A 20976-nucleotide genomic window follows, 5' to 3' on the forward strand; every position below is an offset into this window, starting at 1 on the left:
CATCGCCTGTGCATTCAAATCTGGATAACTAAGAACAGCAGATGTTGAATCCAGCATAAACCATCAAACCACCATGAATTTCATGCATGAACAGGAAGCAGAATTGTTAATAACATTTTTGATTGCCAAAAATGACACATTTTTGGTTTTATGTTTTGGACATCTCGACTCGACCCCAATTTGTGCCAAATGTACACTTTCTCAATGTTCAAGCATAAATTCAAAAAATATTGAACTATCATACAAGGACATAATGGTTTGTAGATTTTGAAAAAGAGCGAGTGTAATCTTTTTATAATTGAAATGTAAGATTCCGTATCAGGACAAGGATTAGTCCTTGTTCAAACAACTGTGTAATGCAACAATTGCAAAAGATACTTAATACTAATTTAACTAGGTGTTCAGTAATGAACAACACAACACTAGTGCTAATGAATGTCTTTTGGTTCCGTATTTTACTAAAAAACACCACCGACCTCACTATTAAACAAGAACAATTCTGCATTTGACAGGCTTACACAAAGCACAAAAAAGTTGATAATAGACAACATCAAAGTGCTAACACCTGCAACCAAACACCTATATATTCGCGTATACATCTTCAGCACTGTTAAGTGTTAACCAGCACAGACATTCAAATTGGTGCTCAAGCTGGTAACTGAAGCCTTACGTTATTCTTCCAGCTGCACACGATTGCAACGATACAAAACCAAGTTAATACGTAAACTTATATATATATATGTATGTGTGTGTCTGGGTGTGTGTGTGTGTGTTTTTGTGTGTGTGTGTGATCCACATTTTAAAGGTGAACATACTACCTTTGGAAGTAGTAGTAAAAGAAATCAGCGTAAAGCAGTGTCTGAATAAGCCCAGATATCCAAGCTGAAAGTTGCAAGCATTTTCATTTTGTTATGGATAAGAAGAAAAGGATTACAGGACTGATGGAGAAAAGGAGTGTAAACCAACTTAAATAAAAAAAAAGTACAGCACATACTTATCCAATGAACAAAGTGGGGTTCCGTGAAGTAGCGGTATATCCAGTTCAAGATGTATAATGCTCTATATGCACTGCAAAGAGAAAAAAACGTTACGTGCTGCTTCTCATTCCAACCCACAAGTAATAACTTCAATAGTAAGATGGTGTTGTAGACTATGTGAATAGTACACAAGCAGTCGTGTTTGCTTTGTGTTATACTCTATATTTTAACTAGACTACAACCAGCTTTACATAAGAATGATCCATCTCACACGATGTAGATTTTGAAATCAATGGACATATTTTTTTATTTTAAAGTTACTGGATATATCAAATGCCACCCTGACTTAAGAAGTACATGTCAGTGACAACTGACTAGATCTTCCAGCAACACATGTTTATTTTATAAAATCATAGGAGTATTATTACCAAGTATAAAAATATGTCATATTCACGTTTCAAGGTGGGAAAAATATTAGTTGGTTATGTAAATTATGAATTTTCTTTAATTATTATATCCACGACAAAAAATAACCATGACCATAACTATAATTATCTTTAAATGATTATGTTAATAGAACCATAACTATCTTCTACATAATTATATAAATGAATCAATTTTTTACAAATAATTAAATAATAATAGTTGTCAACGAATAAAGGAATTCTATATTTAAATTCATAATACTGATAAACGTGAATGTCTTTATTACAATCAAGAATTTATTATCATGCTATATATTTATTTTATTTTAATGGAGATTTTTTTAAAAGTGTTGCTTTCCAAGAGCTATATTGAATGATGTGCCCTGAACTGAGTTGTACGTAAAAACAGAAGTTGCACTTGAAGTACTTATTGATATGGTCGATTAGATACTAAAGATGTGCCCTGTAGTGCAGGGCCTGTACTAAGTTAAGAATGCAAAGGTCCTCTAGTATAATCATGGTATGTATAGACTGTTTACTCCACAGAATGCTTTCAAGTTCATCCTAAGATATCAGAGACTATACAAGTCACCCCAATAAATTTTCATCTGCTAGTCTACGACAACCATCCTGGACCTTCTAATGTTACTAATGGCTCAATTTGCAACTATTTGCCCTGTACTGAGTTGTACGTGAAAACAGAAGTTGTACGTGATGTACCTTTTGATATGTAAAGTCAGATTACTAAAGATGTGCCCTGTACTATGTTGAGAATGCAAGGGTCCTCATATTTAATCATTTTATGAATAGACTGTCCACTCCACAGAAATACAGAATGCTTTCAAGTTCATCCTAAGAGATCAGAGACTCTAGTATACAAGTCACCCCCATTCAATTATCAGCCACTAGTCTACGACAATCATTCTGGACCTGCTAATTGCTTAGAAAAAACATCAATTCGTTCCACAATTACTCAATTAGTGCAAGTTAACATTATTGAATAGTAATATCTTTCTGGGACACAGAAGTATGCTAGTATGTCACTGTTTTCGTTATCCAGGACCAACAAATGTCTAGAGAATTATCAGGAATTGATCATACATTAAGGAATTGATCATACATTAAGGAATTATCATAATATATCTTGTTTGTTAATTCAGTTTATTGGATAAATAAGACTCACAATCAAATGCCTAGCAAGAGAAGCTTGAAAACAGAACATGATATATGCTTTCTCATGGCATCTAATTCAACATCAATGCTAAATTAAATTTTAATGTTTTAAGGCTTTAACATGTCAAAGTTCATAATGATGGTGTGTAAGATAAATAAACATGTAACTATAATCTGTAAAATATAGCCAGAACAGAATGAACCCCTAGACTGTAAAGCAATTGGCATTTAGACCCAGTACCCGCATATCTATAGTTCAACAAACTACAACTAATCATGAGTAAGATAATTGTGCATCTTGTAAATGAACTATTTTTTACTGAAACAAAAATCAGTTTGAAGTCATTACCCAAGAAGGAACACATATTGCCCGGTCAAATTGTCGATATTTCTTGTCCTTTGTAGCAACACCAGCTGAGGAAGTATGGCAATAGCCTCCAAATATAAAGAAAACGTCCACATTACCTGTTCAAATATACAAAAAAGATGTAATTAGGAATCATCTTATAGCATCTCAGAATTGCTAAATTAACTTAACACCCACCCACACACACACAAAGAGAAGGGTATGCGCAGTACTGGGAATATAATACCTCTCTAAAGGTGAACCTTTCATTTATTAATAGGGCCAAAATAAAACAAGGCAGCAAAAGAAAGTAGTGGCGAAAGGTGTCTTGGTCTTTATCATAGGATCTGCGGACAATTTTGTGGCGTCTTATGTACCAAACAATCGAGAAGGAGCTTCCCAAGAAGATTAGCTTCATTACAGTATTGTATAACGAGACATAATCGGTAAATATATCCAAGTAGCGAGTAGCGAAGACAAGAGCATAAAGCTCTTGAGTCTTTAGTGAAACCCCTGAATGCAAGTTAAGAAGCCAACAGTCAAAGGTCAACACGTAACAGTAACACGAAAGTCAAAACTGATACCCCGACATGCAGAGTATTGGCAAAAGTCCACTAGCAAAACTAATAAGTGCACAAAAAAAACCAGCACTGTGTGCGTATAAAAATGTAATGCAATTAACTTAAAAAATATTGTGTGCATGATACTATTCCTTGCCATTTCTTTGATATGTATCCTCACAAGTTTCAGATAACCACACCACTTTCGCTTTCAAACTTCTCAACTTCTTAAAGACCAAATTACAATAAATGTTCCCTAGATGTGCATACTGCAAATTTACCACCAACACCAGTTAATCACAGTATAAATTATATCCGTCCCACCAGTGATAAAAGATAAAACCATATAGCTGACTGACATTCATCTTATTACCTGACGGGGAACCCCTATGTTCCATCAAGTGAATATAAATCCAGTTGAAGTTACTTTTTACTCTTCAAATTCCATAATCATGAACTCTCGATACCGTTAAACAGTCCTAAAACCTTAATGCTCTGTTTAATCGGAATGTAATGGAAAATCATGAACATACAAGGAGAAATAAAGACACAAGAGGAAAGAGTGAACAAACATGAGGGAGTGCGAAATTTTCCATGACAAAGTTTGTTATAGAAATGAGTATGAAGGAGAATGGAGCAATTCTCAAATGGGTGGGAGTTCATATATATTTAACCTCAGATTCTAAAACACAAAACCTTCGAAACATGAAATATTCGCAACAAATACCTTCATATTAGAAAAAAAACTTCAGGGAACACATGTAACTACTCGAAAATCCACAAACCCGCAAACTAAACTAAAACCCATCTTGCAATTCCACCAAGAAACATCAAGAAACCAAAAGGGTATGCTCCAATTGACAAGAAAAGGACAAATACACACAAACATACATAAATTTTACAACTTTAACCACTAACAAACAAAAACTTAACAACTTCATAATCAAGAAACCTAAAGGGTATGCTCCAATTGACAAGAAAATGAGAAATAACACATCAAAGTACAAAAAGTTCGCAACTTCACTCAGTAATATACATAAAGATAACAACTTTATAATCAAGAACCAAAAGGGTATGCTTGAATTGACAAGAAAATGAGAAATAGCACACATAAAGTTAACAACTTTAAACACTAATTTGCAAAAAGATTACAACTTTATATTGAAGAAAGTACAAGAATGAAGAAATGTTAGTTGGGAAAGAAGGTACCAGCACAAGATTTAATGGTGTGGATCTTGAGAAGCAAAACAAGAACACTGGCCAAATGGGTCATATCCCCTGCTAATCTGAATATATTCATCCTTTCTTTGTATGTGTGTGTGTGATTTGTGTGTGTGTGTATCAGTGAACTGGGAATTGTTAGCAAAACTAGAGATGATATGAGCAGATCTGTCCTAATCCTAAACCAGAAACAAAACGAGAAAATGTTGATTTTTGATTTTGGGTTTGTTCTTAGCAAGACTGTGTTTTTTGAGTTTTTGTGGATTTTTTGGTACTTTTTTTATAAAAACATTTTATTTTTTTAACTAAAAAATGTTAACCTTCTCTCTCCTTGTTATATATTAAAGTGCTTGCAAATTATATTTAAAATTATTATAAATTGAGTCATTTTAATAATCGTAAAATTACCGAGATTTGAACCTTGTCAATGTCACTCTATTGAACTTTGACATTCTATTGTGATGTACATGTCATTCTACCGTTACGTATTGAGTCAATTTTATTATAATATTTTTCTATTATTTTAACTTAAGCAAAAGTTTGTATATTTCATTGAGTCCTTACTATTATAATATTTTTCTATTATTTTAACTTAAGGAAAAATTAAGAAGACCAAATATATACATCAAAATTCGAACATTGACCTTTATTGTTAAGTAGATGTCACTATTATTTTAACTTACGCAAAAATTAAGAAGACCAAATATATACACCAAAATTCGAACCCTTGACCTTTATTGCTAAATATATGTCAATACGCATATCTCATTGGGTCTTATTTAAAAATCTTATTAGATAAATCACATCTATTCTTTTTATCATAATATTTTTCAATTATTTTAACTTTTGAGTAAATAAAATGTTGTATTATATTATTTATGTAACTCCATTTTTTAGTTTTCATAGTTTAATTTATAATTATATCTCCTTCTATATATTAAAATATGACTTGGGGAAATTGAACAATTTTAATGATGGTAAAATTATAATTTTGCCCTTTTATGTTGGAAAATTATAAAAATGTGTTTTCTCGCACAATTTTTGTTAAAAATAGGTATATTATTGTATCCACTAAAAATCAAACTCTAAATCTCCTAATCAAAGATTTCATATCACTATCATTATGCTACATTGTGCTACATAATATCCTTACTTACTTTAAAATTCTTATTAGATAAATCACATCCTCTTTTTTATCAAATTCTTCGTTTATTACTTTAATTTTTGAGTAAATAAAATGTTCGTTTATATTATTTATGTGTCTTCTTTTTAATTAGTTTTTGTAGTTTTATTATAAAATTTTATAAACGCCAACACCTTATATTTGTTTCACTCAGCTTATATTCATTTCCAATTTATTTCACTCACTTCACATTTTTAAATTCATTTTGTCTATATATATATAGAAAGAGAGAGTATGTTTATATATTTTATTAATTTATTTTTTTATAAAAACAGTACTTAAAAAAATTATAATAATTTTAAAGTAATCTATAATTTTATTAATCAAAATTTTACATTATAATAGAATACACATTTTTAATTTGTCATTCATTTACATTATAAATCAATTTTAATATGATTTGATATTAAAAATATGAGCTATTATCAATGTTTGTATATATTACGAATTATTAGACTATTATTGCCCGCATCCCCGTGGAAATCCTTGTTCCGGCGGAGATCGGTAATGAAAAGAATTTCCGTTTAGGATTCAAGGTGTGTTCGGGGATCGCGGGCGGGATTGTACTCCCCGACCCTGAAGTGACACAATGCATGTCCCTAAAAAAACTTCAAATATTTTTGTTATAATGATATAGTTTTCATTTTTTTTAATAACATATAACTTACAATAAATATCTAATCTCAAACTGCCGGGGTAAGTTAAAATCGAACTCTACGATAAAAAAACAAACTCTCATCACTTAAGTTATCCAATACCGCTTTAATAATATGTATGTAAAGAAAAATAAGTAAAACAATTCAGTGAAAAGTTAAAATAATTATTTATCGTATTCAAAAATTATTTCTGTATAAATACAAATTTGTTTGAGATAATATTTCAATATATATGAAGGCCCGTGCCTCGCACGGGTTTTTACGCTAATTTAATATTAATGCAGCCAATTTAGTTAAATATTTGTTTGGGTTGTGATTTGTAATTTAGATGAATTGTTTCCAAATTCTTTGTTATATGAGCAGATATGTAAATACAAACTGAATTGTGTTTGTGGGCAATTTTTCTAAAAATGTGAATTTTGAAATTTTTTTATCATAGTTATTTGTTAAATTTAACAAATCAAATAAAAATATTATATATGGTCAGAAATTTAAAAAATTTGATAGTAGATCGATAGGTACATTACTCGTCTTTTATCTTTTAATATTTACATTTTAGTAACTCTATTTTATGGTATATTTTGTGACATAATGTCATAACAAGACTAAGTCATACTGACAACCTCAAGTTTAGTTGTATTCTTCATACTTGTAACACTTAATGTCTGTAAAATGTAAATGGAGCAGACTGGAGCATTTTTCTCTAAACAGTGTCAAGCCTAAGAATTCTATCTGGAAGAAGATTAAGAAGGTCATGCCTCAAAAGAATTATGAAGAAGCTTGGAGTTGAATAAATCTGTTTGGTGAAAAACATTCTAAGTCAAGATCTCTACAAGTCACATAATTAGTGTTATAGAGAAGTCATTCGAGAACTCAGAAAGACCTATCGAGAACTCAGGAATTGTCTATCGAGAACTCAGGAAATGCTATTGGAGATATCGATAAGTCAGATACCCATTTGAGAACTCAGAGATATCGACAATTGTACATTCATTAGAGAACTCTGAGTTATCGATAAGTCAAAATCCATTAGAGAACTCTGAGTTATCGATAAACCAAACTTCACTAGAGAATTCAGAGTTGTCGATAAGTCAAGTCAACAATGAAGTTTCAGAGATATCGACAAGCCAACATGCCTATCGAGATGTCGAGTTCTCTACAGCTTAATTGGAGATCTCGAAGTGAAGAAATTTCTCTAAGTACAGAATTGCAGAACAGTTCAATATCCCAGGTTGCAAATCAACAAACAATTCACACAGTTGGATTGACAAGTCTACAAAAAGCAGCTTGAGAGATGTGCAAGATCAATGACAAAGATTAACTGACAGAGGAGATTAAAGTAAACACGGGATGCTAAAGATATTGTAAGCCAGAAATGGAAGATTTGCTTTTCTATAAATAGAAATGACAAGTGCCAGTTTAGAAAAGCTAATAGCATATTTATTACACACTGTGTAAACCAGCAGTTAACTGAGTTATAAAATTAACACTGGTCTTTAGTCAGAGTAGAGAACCAAGATAGAAAATCTAGTATTCTCTCTCAAGAAAGAAGCTAAGTTCTAAAACAAGAACTTAGAGATTTTGTAGCAAAACACTGCTTGATTTTTAATATAAAATTAAGTGAGTTTTGAAGATCTTTGTTCTACATATTTACATTGTTATTTATGTTTAACATCTACTCCACAAAATCATTGATAACAATCAACTGTTAAACTCAGAGCAAAACCAAAAAATAAACATTTAAGTCAAAACACATTCACCCCCTCTGTGTCGTATTCATACCTAACACATAAACATTGAAAAGCATCCAGATAATAATGCATCCTGGCTTGACACACTTCTTCTGGTTGCATCAGTTTCATGAGCTTTGAGGCCTAAATTTACTTGGTTGTGCTTGTACTTAAAGATAACAAAGTTTGAACTATACTGCAACTATTTTTAAGTTCTAAGATATACTACTAATAGTCTATCACAGTAATATTAATTTGCACTTTGTAGCAACCAAACTACAGTACAGTAACTTTTTCATTTCTGCTACAATGATTGATCCAAAGTATAACATTACATTCACTGCAACTAATTTTCAAGGTTACCGCAAAACCAGAAATGGTTCAAATGTCAATGCAATTCCGATTGCTTCGACTACATTCAAGATGAAGAAAACTATCTGATTACCTACAATACCAAAAAGATTTATAAGATGGGATGCATCATGCATGCATGTAGTTAAGCAAGTAATCAGTTACAGATAGAACATCATTATCAGAAAATGATGGCTGCTCTTATATGTATGCTCAAACTTCAATAAATTTTCGTTGTTTTAGCTGTTTTTTAGATAAGCATTTGTTGTTTTAGCTTTTCGGTGAACAAGTTGAAGACTTGGCAGAAGAATGAACTTGGTCTAGCAAAGTGTACTATGCAGATACTCCTGAAGATATCTTGATTTTCTCGGAATCACTAGCAGATGAAGCAAGAGCTCAGAGCGGAACCAAGGGGGCTAACCTAAGCTGAAGTTCCGAATAAGATTTTTTTTTAAAAGCCCCGATTTTTGGTTAAAATTTGTAGAAATTTTACTTTGAGCCCGGCTAACCTCATGAGATTATTAATAATTCTTTTTAGCCTCAGCTGTTTCGTGATCCTGGTTCCGCCAACCACCAACTGGGAGTGTATCATGGGCATGGTTTTCCGGAAAAATAACTAAAGTGTTGGCTACGAATCAGAAACACATGCACATGCGAAGGGACAAACAAGATATTGGAATAGAGATACAAGCCCTAATAGGCGATTTTCAAAATTAGGAAGAAAAAAATTTACATGGTAAGCATATAGGAAACATACCAGGTAGGAAAGCAGCATCTTGGCGGCTTTGCGCCCAAGAAAGGCTGCAGCAGGAGGAAAATATTAGGTGAGAGAACAGAAATATTCATGATCCATACTAAATGCAGCAGTCTATTTAATATACATACTGGCCAATTAAAATGACCACTCACATGATCGATTACTCGACTCTGTTGTGTATTTTTACATTATTCAGATCTCTTTATCATTTTACTTTAGCTTATTATGATTTATGCTCAACCGAGAATCAGCACAAAATTACAGCGGTATGAATGAATTTGCTTGTGAATCTGCAACATTAGGCGGAAAAAAAATGGATTGAGGATTTTGATAAAAGAACTTACAGTGCCCCTCCACCTGCTGGACCAATCGCCTTGAAAAATGACATCGCAGTCATGGAAATGCCATTAGCAGCACCTCTCTGGTGTTGATCCTGTTGTTATCATCCAAGGCTTTATATATGATACCATTACATATAAGAATGAATGGAGAATTTTGAGAACGAAATACCAAACTAAGAGGAGACAGAAATTACCACAGCCCTATTTTGAAGTATGAAAATGCCAGTTGTGATGGACACCTGGGAAAAGACATGACTATTAGGTTCAAGAATCAAGAAAATTAAAGCAAAGATCTCTAAAATTCGGTTCACTGGACTACGGGCATCTGTGAATGAACCTCTTTTGAGGAGAAAGTATTGATAATAAGTTCCGTTCTTCATCTACTTATTTATCATATATTAAAACAATTTGCATTCATCATTGCAAATAAATTTACATGCTTTAATTTGTGTAAATGAATGATTGCTACTCTTCCGTTTGCCAAAACACCTATCTTCTCAACTAATTCATTGCTCATTCACCATCATCAAGACCAATATCGTAGTCTCTTAGAGAACATCTGATAATGGGTTGGCCTTTGTATTTGCATTTTTTGATGCATTATGTTTCAAGGAATCTATTATACCAGATTACAGATGTCCTCATGTCCATTGGAAAAGAATATTGACGCGTTTTGTAAATTTCAATAGATCCATCGTCTAATGCTATTCGAAATTAGTGTAATCAAGCAACCAATCTTAAGATACACACTGCATACGTTGAGTGCTGGTAGATGTTGAGAGAGCAATCAATTAATTTAGGAGCTTACAGATAGTATATTCTTCAGCACAGAGGCACATGTTAGTAAGACTGTAAGGGTGACCCCTGATAGCAACGCAATATAGGGATAACTTGTCAAAAGCGGAATACAGGCAAACTGTACAAAAAGTTGTGCACCTGTTAGATTCATAGGTACATGAAAAATAATATATCAAATGCAAGAGGTTATATTGCTTACTCCTGACACACGAGTTACAATGAGAAACCCGAATCTCCTCTCTAACAGCGGAAACAAGAAAAGTTGAAAGACTAAAAGTCCCAACCCTGCAGATAGAGCATTTTATTAGAGTGATTAAATCACAAGGTTCACAAGAAAATAATTTGGCTCATTATGATGCCTACTTGGTATGAGTTGAATGATACTGTAGCATATCGGCAGGTTGTTAATAGTACTGCAAAATTAACATACTTGAGGTATACTACATGAGATTACTTCTACTGTATAATGTAAGAGGGGATTCCCAGCCAATATGTTAACATTACAGCTAACAAATCCAAATATTTTTAACTATTTGAAATGCTTAACATATTTTATGCTAATTATAAACTTAACATCATTATCATCCTTATTATTTGGGAATAATGATTACTATTCTTATGTTTAATTTGGTTTTTGCTGCATCTTCTGCTGTTGTGCAGGTCAACAATTTTTATACCTATTCTAGTATCTTCTTTAATCTTTATCGTTCCTTGAAGAAGGTAGGTTCTCAAATTTGAAATCATGCTCTTGCACAAATTATGAGCAATTCACAATATCACAAAGCATCAATGCTCATTAAGTTTAAGATTATCTTGATCAGAGTAAAATCGTGGTCAGCATAGGACACAGAAAAGGCACATAAAGTTAAAACTTGATAGATAATTGATCTAAATCAGGGACTTGCCCTATACTTATTTTCACGAATCACCAAGGAAGCATTATATTTTAAGTAAAAATCAGAAGATTTTGAAGACATAAGCTTGCTTGGACTTCTCTTCCGGTTGTTAAAACACAATTTAAGATGTCCTTAAAGACACAAGGGTATTCGGACTGGATGTGTTTCTTAGAGGAATATCGTAGATCCATGTACCTGAAAATGCTAAAACTTTACCAACACCATCAGTTGAAAAATTCAGCCCTCCTAATTTCCTAGGGCTCACTGCCCACAATGAGAATATCTGCAATATACATGAATTAACTGAATTAGCAGCAAGAAACGAATTACTCTTCAAGAATAATTTTTTTATTAGGAGTCAGCACTCTGATTTATCAAATGTCTAGTACGGAGTAGAATTATAGAAACAGAAATCATCCCAAATAGTTAAGTACTTGCATATATGCTTTCATTTGACCATGTAACTTCAAGTTTATGTAATACGAGAAGGTAACACGGAGAAGGTTATATGTTGAGCTTTGACATGTATTCCTATCTTCAAATAAAGAGATGCAGGGGTTTTGCAGCTGGTTAGTTTCTAAACAGAAGTATTTTGTAGTAATAAGGTTAGTTTCTAAAGCTGTATAAAATAACTATTTTGTAACTTCAGTAACAAAATTCTAGGGCTCTTCATCAGATCAACTGAACGCATTTTGCAGATGGTTGCGAATTGAATTTTAGATAAACGCTAATTTAATCACAACAGGCGGATTAAATCAATATTGCACTCACTGCAGGCATTATCTTTAAGTAGTACAATAGACAAAATTCAGAACTGATGTAAATTTTATGGCAACCTGAGTCAAAGTCATGATCGGATGAAATTACGAGTGAATATTAATTATTGATTATAACTGAATATATAGTTAGTAGTTACTAACATTTTTTATGAATATAATAACCAATATCCAGATATTCTAGTGAAAACAATGTAATATATATCCCCAAGTCAAACATTAGCAATAGCTATTGTTCTGATAAAATTAAGAATTAAGATAACATTGTGTTTTAAAATCGAACTGTTTCTTACCTCTTGGTAAGCTATATCGTGAAGTGAAAAAACACAATAGACTAAAATTGATGACATCAAGGGCCAGTTCTTATACAGACTTTCAGAAGAATCTGTTTTCATAGTATTAATCATGACTTCCTTCCTGTCAGATCCATACGCACTCTCTAACTTCTCTAAAGAGTCTTGACGCGGTACCTTGTGGAATTCTGGCATGTGCAGTGTCTCCTGTCAATAAAAAAGCTCTTGCCAAGTGAATACATCTTAGGTCCAACAGGTCCTTCTTTAATTGACCCTACTGGTAGGAATGTGAAGAATTCTTATTACAAGAAGGATAGTGTACTAAAAGCATACCGGAAGCCAAAAGCAAGTGATACCAACAACTAGTGCCACAAGTGATATAATAAGGCAGGGTAAAAAATACGGGAACCTGCACAAAGGTCTAAAATTATGACATCTGTACTTCAAAAATAGAACTGTAGTAAAATAATCAAGAAAATATTACCTCCCAAATATAGATTCTTGAGAAAATACTGAAAATTTATCTGCAGGCTGAGTTTTAAGGAGAAAAGAATGAGCCAAAATGACTACATGCATCACAAAAAAGTTGAGAAACAAAATGTTGGGATAAACAATAAGTGATATAACTGAGGCTATCAATTTACAGTTTTTTGTGTTTCTACTTCAGACTTCTTTCAGTAGTAGGAGACATCCCCAAAATAATTATATGACCTTGAATTATCAATTTTACATAAAAGAAGCTTAATATCCACAATGAATGTTCTACATCACCAGTTCTTGAAATAGGAAAACGTAAAAAAATACCTGCGCAAAGAAGCCTCCTAAAGCAGGGCCAATTATCAATCCTGCACCCCATGCTGTACTAACCTGACATCAGAAACGATAATAATGAAAATACGAAAATAAGAGTAACAGACTGATTTCTATAGAACTGATGTACTATGTTATTTAAGATGTGTAAATGTAATGTCATGTGCCAGTTCAAAGAAATAATGTACTATTATATAGAGAATGTACAATGTCATGTTCCGGAAAGCTTACAGTTGCTAGCGCTAAGGCCTGGTATTCGCGCCGGACAAACTCACTTGCATATGCCTGACAGAAGTTAACAATGCAAGATTAATGAAATATATCGTGTACACGATAAGATTACAGACACATACCTGCATCAACACATGAAACATCACAACGGAAAATTAGCAGTCAAACTATTGTGCATAACTGTAACGAGTCTGATATATCAGGGATACCTTTATTGGTCCAAGTAATCCATTTAAGCTTCCAAGAAGAAACCTTGTACCAATGGCCATCCACAAGTTTACACTAAGGCCGAAAAGAGTGTTGAACACAACTCTGCAAATGAAGAATAATTGAAAATTATATACATGAGAAGCTTATTGAAAGTAGCCAAAAAAGAATCTGTTAGCAAGGTATTGAGAAGTCCAGTACATTGCGAAAGTGCCAAATATTATAACTACTTTGCGACCATATCTATCAGCCACCCTGCCCCAAAAGACAGATGTGAGAGCCCTTCCCAGCAGAAATGTAGAACCTTCATAAGTTTTAGAAATCGATTTGAATCAGTTAAAGTGGCTTGTTATAACACACTGACAATAAAATTTCGAAGAACATGGAAACATTTACTCACCTACATACCCTGCATAGTAACTTATATCCTCTTCTTCTTCCGCAATATGAAAGTCTCTTACCTGGCCGGGAATGATAATGTGGAACTGGTGAGTCTACGAAGAATTGTAGAGTTATGACCATAAGAGATGTAGTGTGACCATGTGAGTGATGATTACGCAGGTTCTATCATGCATGATTAAATTGCTAAGAAAGAGAAGATGAACTAGAAGTAGGTGGCATTGATTTCACTATGAATGTATGGAAAACAATAAGTACACAACACAACTAAATAGTAAAAACCCTTTGAACACATTTCATTAAGGAATAACTTTTTCTTTTACAACAGGTGCAACCTAATGGATATATAATTGTTCTTTTAAAACTAACTGAAGAAATTGATGTGGGGATAACTTTGCATATCAACAGAAACATGTACTTACCATAAACTAAAGAAACGGGAAAAGAGAAGATATTGGCAGAGCTGCAAAACATGTACTTACCATAAAATAAAGGAACGGGAAAAGAGATGATATTGGCAGAGCTGCAACAGGTATTACAATGCAGTAATAGGCATTAGAACCTTATGATATGCGCAAAACATAGCAGATTAAGAAGACAGGAAATTTATAAAACCCTGTATGTGATCAGCATGTATTACGGTTATGGTGCTAGTATGTGTGTGAGCAATGGTAAAGCAAAGATACTGATTGCAACTTGAGGCATAAAAATTCTGCAACTTTAATATAAACATACACTTGAATTTTCCTGGCATTATCTTTATTAGAAAAAACGCATACGCCTGCCACATTTTTGCAGTTAATTCAGCGAGGTTGACGACCTTCTTATCTAAATTCAGGCATACTAATCCAAGGACAAAAGCACAATTGATCACTCGCAATCATTTTAGCTCTTACAGTAATAGGCCTACCTTCAGATGCTCTGATAGCCATGTCTAAACAAAACTGTTATGCATCTGTTGTCAAATACCTAAACACAACTATAATGCATCTGTTGTCAAATGCAACATATACTTCCTCTATTCCAGAAATATAGTCTCATTTGCTCAATTTCTAGATGTACTCATCTGGTTCCAAATCTTTTTTTGCCTTGGATAGGACTGATTTGTACTGAATTTTCAGTCACGGCACTCTCAAAATAAGGAAGACGAAATTTACTTCACGGCCAATAGGGTCCTGTCTTTACAGGCATTGGTTCGTGCTACTTAGAAAAACCAATTAGAAATGAGAAATTACCAAAATTTCCTTAGGTCGAGTATTAACAATTTCTAGTCAAAAGGTGCACCTTTATTGTTACATACTAGTATAGCGAGTAAAATTCCATATTATTTGCACATGTTCTGTTACCTCACCTGAAGCAAGCACCACAACCCATATTGTAAAGACTTCCTTGTATGGCACACCTTGTTGCAACAGTTTATGCCTGTCAATTCTACAGCCAGGGCAATTCTCATTGTAGCCTTGCTCCAGAAGCGTCTCGTTGATATCTTCTGTAGCCATTTAATCTAAACCAAATGCCTGTCGCCACTGCCTATATCACGAGAAAATCCTATCCCACCTGCACAAACAACTGAACTGTTGTAAACATTGCAACAGAATTTCCTTAGATGATGCCTAGTAAATGGTTTGCATTCACATCAGTGAACCTAAAACCTCAGGTTAAAGAAAAGAATAACAAATTTTTAATTCTACTTGAAATTAACACATAGTAAGCCCCTTTCTGAATAGATGCATATGTAAGAAAGCAATTTGCTTTCGGAATTTCTGTATGCAGTTGGACAACTTCATACCAGACAACAGATCATAAAAACAAACACAATTCAAATTTTGGCATTTATCATGTCATGACAAACATGTTCCCCCCTATACAGTTTCAGCAACAATTCAAGAAAACCGCGGTATTCAATTGCCTAAATATGTTACTATAAGTATGTCTCCACTCATTTAACATCAAATTTAACATCGTCACTAAAATAGAGATACTAACATCAAGTCAGTTAGACAGAGATGCTACCTAACAACTTCATATACCGAAAAAAGAAAAACCTTTATAAAACTATCAGAAGAATCAACAAGCAATGCTTCTGCACATGTTCTCTGTATACTCACCGATCAGTTACATTACACCAGAAAAACCTTTTTTTTTGCATTCTGCATTATAGACAAGAATGCCTCGAATATTAATATCAGGGGCGGCCCTGAGATTTACGGGACCTTAGTCGAAATCAGTTTACGGGGCACTAATGTACCTATAATGTACCTATATCATGCAATCTTATATATATTTACTAAAGGGAGCTGAAAATTTTGGGGCCCGAGAAGCACGTCTTGCTCGCCTACAGTACGGGTCACCCTGATTAATATGCAAACAAACATACTCCAGCTCTTAAAGTTAGAATCTTAAATTCTTAACATTCTCTTACCACAGCACTTGATTAGGCCACAATTTCCAAATAAAAAGAAGTAAAGAATTTACCAATTCACCGTGCTTTCGGAGTCGAAAAATCCAAGAATGCAGACACACAGACAAGCTTAGCTGCAGATTAATCCACCCTTTGAATCAAAAGACAGCATGCAATGTATCAAACAACAAAAATGGTCAAAGAAAAACATGAAATGAATGTGAAATAGCAAAGTTGAATACATGCAAGTTCTAGCTACAGAGTAAATATGACAAGTATCAAGAAATGTTGTACAAGTTTCATTAGAACCAACCATATGCCAAATGTATAGACCCTGGTTTTCAGGACCTATGTACAGGTTGAGGGGCACCAAATTAATTTCTGTGACATTTTTGTAAAATCTAATTTTTATGAGGCACTTCAATATTTTTACTGCTGCTTACAATTATTTAAAAATTTCAAATTACCCAAAAAAAGGATTCAGTATGTTGAGGGAAAATTAAATCTCTGACCTTATCTTAATTATTTTTGGTACAATCTATAAATTTAATAAATAATATCTGGCGAATCAATCAAAAATTGAATTCAAGGGCCACAAGAAATAAATCTTTATCACTAGATACTACAAATACCCTGAATTATCATAAATATTTTATTCAGGTTAATGTATTTAATATTGTTATTAAACCAATTTTTGACGAAATAGCCGGAAATTCGTTGATCTAATAAAAATTAACTCTATTAATTTACGGGCTACTTCGTCAAAAATTGGTAATAGATCGATGGCCGTCAATTTTTATTGATCAATTAATAAATTATAGTTATATCACTAAAAAAATTATTTCGTCAAGTAACTGCAATTGAATGCTTAAAAATCTAATTGTTTGACGTATTCAAAATTTTATTACATTCTTTGAATTTTAAGTTTAATAAAAAGAATATGAAATTTGGTGGTATTTAATAAAAAATTTGAAACTTTAACGACTAACATCCAGTGTTCTAAAAATCCCCGATTTTTAAAAAATCCCCGATTAATCCTTAAAAAATATTTGGCCGATCTATTTTTTAAAATCTGATTAATATTTATAAATTATTTTTGAATTATATATTTCATAATAAATAAGGTAAATATATTAAATATTATTAAAATATTTAAATATATCCGATTTCTGTTCCGATTAATCTCTCCGATTAATCCCTAATTTGCCGATTAATCCCTAATCGGTACCTAAACCGATTAGTACCGATTACCGATTACCGATTTTTACAACCATGCTAACATCCAATTGAGATTATGAAAATGCAGATCTATTCTTCTTCTTATTTTTGACAACTCAAAATTAAGTTGGTGACAAAGATATTCATTTTAGAATATTCTATATAAACAGGGAAAATCTTTTAAATTTTGTTGACTTTCAAAAATTTATTGACTTGAAATTTTTCATAAAGTTGGCGAAGATTTCACATATATTTTTTACGGATTTTCACAAATCAAACATAAATGCAAGAGATTTTGATAAGATACTGATGGATTTGCATAATCCTTTTAAAATAATCAACTTGTTAGTTATAATTGGTTGGTTAAATTGGACTATAGGATATTATGTAAAATTTTAACATGTAAAGTATTGTATTTCGATGTTATAGGCGTTCTTTTACATATTTTTTACAGTCCGTAGTTGTTTAACAAATATAGACATCATCAAGAGTTTGTCTATAGTTGTTTATTAATCGCACTGATGAAGAGGGGATTAAAGATTATTTCATGGAGAAGGAAAGATTGAACGAGTTGTTGCTTCATGAAGAAGTATATTGGAAGCAAAGGGCGAAAACGTTTTGGTTGACTGAGGGAGATGCTAATACAAAATTCTTCCATGCGAGTGCATCAACTAGGAGGAAAACCAATTTTCTTCCTTTCCTTGAAACTGATTCAGGAGAGAAAGTGAGCAACCTTGAGGATATGGGTCGGATGGTAAAAGATTATTATACTTCTGTGTTCACAAATAACAATTCTGCTGATTCAATCCACCTAGGTAAGGCTGATAAACGTGTTACGGAGGAGCAAAACGAAATGTTAGTTGCAGATTTGTCATTTGAAGAATTTTCAACTGCAATCAAGCAAATGCACCCTGACAAAGCTTCAGGTCCAGATGGTTTGAACCCGGCTTTTTTTCAAAATTTCTGGTCTATTTTGGGGCGTGAAGTCTATGAATGTTGTAAGATTTGGCTAAACACTATTTCTTTTCCAGCACAACTAAATGATACAAATGTTGTTCTTATTCCTAAGAAGGAGAATGCTTGTTGTATGAAAGACTTACGACCTATAGTTTTGTGCAATGTCTTGTACAAGATTCTAGCTAAGGTGTTATCAAATCGGTTGAAAATTCTACTGCCTAATCTGATCTCTGAAAACCAATCCGCCTTTGTGCCGGGCTGTAGCATAACTGACAATGTGCTAGTGGCTTTCGAGGTTGTTCATCACATGAGAAGGAAGAGTAGAGGTAGTGAGGGTGAAGTTGCTCTGAAATTGGACATTAGTAAAGCCTATGATAGGGTTAATTGGTCATACTTAAAAGCACGGATGCAAGCTATGGGTTTTTGTCAAAAATGGATTCAGTGGATCATGCTTTGCGTTTGTACGGTCTCTTATGAATTCTGTTTCAATGGTGTTTCTGTAGGACCGGTTTGTCCTTCCCGTGGTTTAAGGCAGGGGGATCCATTGTCCCCGTACTTGTTTCAATTCTGTGTGGAAGGCTTATCAAATGCTTTGGACAAAGCTGCTTGTGAGGGTCGTATTCGTGGTTCGCAGGTTAGCCCAACAGCTCCAACTCTTACACACTTGTTATTTGCGGATGATAGTTTTCTGTTTTTTCAAGCTAATACAGTTGAAACTACTGTTGTTAAATCTCTGTTGAACGAGTATGAGGCCTTATCGGGACAATCTGTGAATTTTCAAAAATCTGCTATCATGTTTAGCTCTAATGTTCGACAATCGGAGAGGGCTGTTTTGTCTGGTATCTTGGGTGTAAGTAATGATCTCCAGCAGGGTAAGTACTTGGGACTTCCATCTTTTGTTGGTCGCTCTAAGAAAAGGGTGTTTGGTTTTGTTAAAGATAAAGTCCGTAAAAGGTTGCAGGGGTGGCAGTCGAAGTCGATATCTCGAGCGGGTAAATCAATCTTAATTAAAAATGTGGCACAATCTATCCCCTCGTACTGTATGTCATGTTTTTTACTACCCAAGTCCTTTTGCCAAGAACTTGAAAGAATGTTGAATAAGTATTGGTGGTGCACCTCTTCAAATGATCGACGAGGTATTAGCTGGCTTTCATGGGACGCAATGAGTTCATCGAAGAGTAAAGGTGGTATGGGTTTTAGAAACCTTTATGGTTTCAATATAGCATTATTGGGGAAACACTGTTGGAATTCTATAAAAAAGCCTCAATCATTGGTTGCTCGTGTTTTTAAAGCACGTTATTACCCAAATTCACATTTTCTTCATGCCTCTGTGAGTCCAGGCTCTAGCTATGTTTGGTCAGGAATTATGACGGCAAAGAATAGTATTTTTAAGGGATACAAGTGGGTGCTAGGAGATGGTGTGGATATAAACGCGGTTAAAGATCCGTGGATTCACGGCATGACTGATTTCTGTGTGACACAGGGCATTGAGTACGGAACAAATCATATCCCTGTTTCAAGTTTTTTCCAATCTGATTCTAAGAGTTGGGAGGTTGAGAGGGTGAAATCATTTTTCACTGAAGCAGATGCTCGCTTGATTCTGGCAATGCGTATTCCTCAGACTAATGTAGTAGATAGACTAGCATGGACAAAAACAACAAATGGCCAGTACACAGTCAAAACTGGGTACCAACTTTGGCACGAGTCCAATGTGGGGGTTGGCACTATAATTCAATCAAATGGCTGGAACAAGCTCTGGAGATTAAATCTTCCTCACAAGATCAAGATCTTTCTTTGGCGTTTCTGCAGAAACAATGTGCCTGTTAGAAGAAGATTAAGTGCTAAAGGAGTGCGATTACCAATTACGTGTCCCATGTGTATGTCAGATGTTGAGCATATGGCTCATGTGTTCTTTGACTACCCATTTGCTCTCAGCTGTTGGCAATATGCTGGTATAGTTTATGATATGCAAATGGTGGAAGATGTTACAGAATGGCTCCTTCAGAAGATCAGTATTGCTTCAAGTGAAGAGACAGAAGTATTGGCTAAGGTATTGTGGGGCATCTGGTTTTTCAGGAATAAAAAAGTCTGGGACGACAAGGTAGCTACTAATGTAGTGGCTATGGACTGGAGCACTAAATCAATAGTAGACTGGAAGCTGGCTAAACAGAATAAGTCTTAATTCCAGGCACTGAGTGCAGGAGTTATTGCTCGATCGTCTCACAAATGGAAGCCACCTGATGAGGGATGTTTTAAATTAAATGTTGATG

The 20976-nt window shown here is 33.6% G+C and overlaps 2 protein-coding genes across 3 annotated transcripts; both read right to left on the reverse strand.

Annotated features, from left to right (window-relative positions):
* Positions 1 to 265: 265 nt before the first annotated feature.
* Positions 266 to 4971, reverse strand: LOC141678504 (ER lumen protein-retaining receptor). The gene is made up of 6 exons (XM_074484846.1): positions 4691 to 4971; positions 3169 to 3434; positions 2925 to 3040; positions 995 to 1068; positions 819 to 882; positions 266 to 683 (listed from the first exon to the last, which is right to left on the reverse strand). The coding sequence occupies exons 1-6, from the start codon at positions 4779 to 4781 to the stop codon at positions 647 to 649; spliced, it is 648 nt and encodes a 215-aa protein (XP_074340947.1). The 5' UTR covers positions 4782 to 4971; the 3' UTR covers positions 266 to 646.
* Positions 4972 to 8296: 3325 nt separating this feature from the next.
* LOC141678269 (protein ZINC INDUCED FACILITATOR-LIKE 1-like) lies at positions 8297 to 15904 on the reverse strand. 2 transcript variants are annotated; one of them, XM_074484547.1, is made up of 17 exons: positions 15482 to 15904; positions 14613 to 14653; positions 14132 to 14192; positions 13933 to 14035; positions 13734 to 13836; positions 13525 to 13578; positions 13288 to 13350; positions 12968 to 13014; positions 12817 to 12892; positions 12484 to 12690; positions 11610 to 11697; positions 10718 to 10803; positions 10529 to 10636; positions 9915 to 9959; positions 9724 to 9812; positions 9380 to 9423; positions 8297 to 8716 (listed from the first exon to the last, which is right to left on the reverse strand). In XM_074484547.1, the coding sequence occupies exons 1-17, from the start codon at positions 15627 to 15629 to the stop codon at positions 8631 to 8633; spliced, it is 1449 nt and encodes a 482-aa protein (XP_074340648.1). In that variant the 5' UTR covers positions 15630 to 15904; the 3' UTR covers positions 8297 to 8630. The 2 variants fall into 2 exon arrangements, 1 of the variants encoding a protein (XP_074340648.1); XR_012557673.1 differs by lacking the exon at positions 8297 to 8716 and having other exon boundaries at positions 9385 to 9423; positions 10729 to 10803.
* Between the last annotated feature and the right edge of the window lie 5072 nt (positions 15905 to 20976).

The sequence above is a fragment of the Apium graveolens genome, chromosome 8, assembly GCF_009905375.1.
Source record: "Apium graveolens cultivar Ventura chromosome 8, ASM990537v1, whole genome shotgun sequence".
Lineage (NCBI taxonomy): Eukaryota > Viridiplantae > Streptophyta > Magnoliopsida > Apiales > Apiaceae > Apium > Apium graveolens.

What these genes read in the sequence shown, in the direction of transcription:
- LOC141678269 (XM_074484547.1), bottom strand. Translation starts at nt 15,629, where the DNA reads ATGGCTACAGAAGATATCAACGAGACGCTTCTGGAGCAAGGCTACAAT. An exon ending in TTACTATGCAGGGTATGTAG is followed by an intron (nt 14,036 to 14,131) that starts GTGAGTAAATGT and finishes AAACTTATGAAG; the next exon opens with GTTCTACATTTCTGCTGGGA. An exon ending in AGATGCTGCTTTCCTACCTG is followed by an intron (nt 8,717 to 9,379) that starts GTATGTTTCCTA and finishes TTGGTATTGTAG; the next exon opens with GTAATCAGATAGTTTTCTTC.
- LOC141678504 (XM_074484846.1), bottom strand. Translation starts at nt 4,781, where the DNA reads ATGAATATATTCAGATTAGCAGGGGATATGACCCATTTGGCCAGTGTT. An exon ending in CACCATTAAATCTTGTGCTG is followed by an intron (nt 3,435 to 4,690) that starts GTACCTTCTTTC and finishes ACTTGCATTCAG; the next exon opens with GGGTTTCACTAAAGACTCAA. An exon ending in CCACTTTGTTCATTGGATAA is followed by an intron (nt 883 to 994) that starts GTATGTGCTGTA and finishes TGCAACTTTCAG; the next exon opens with CTTGGATATCTGGGCTTATT.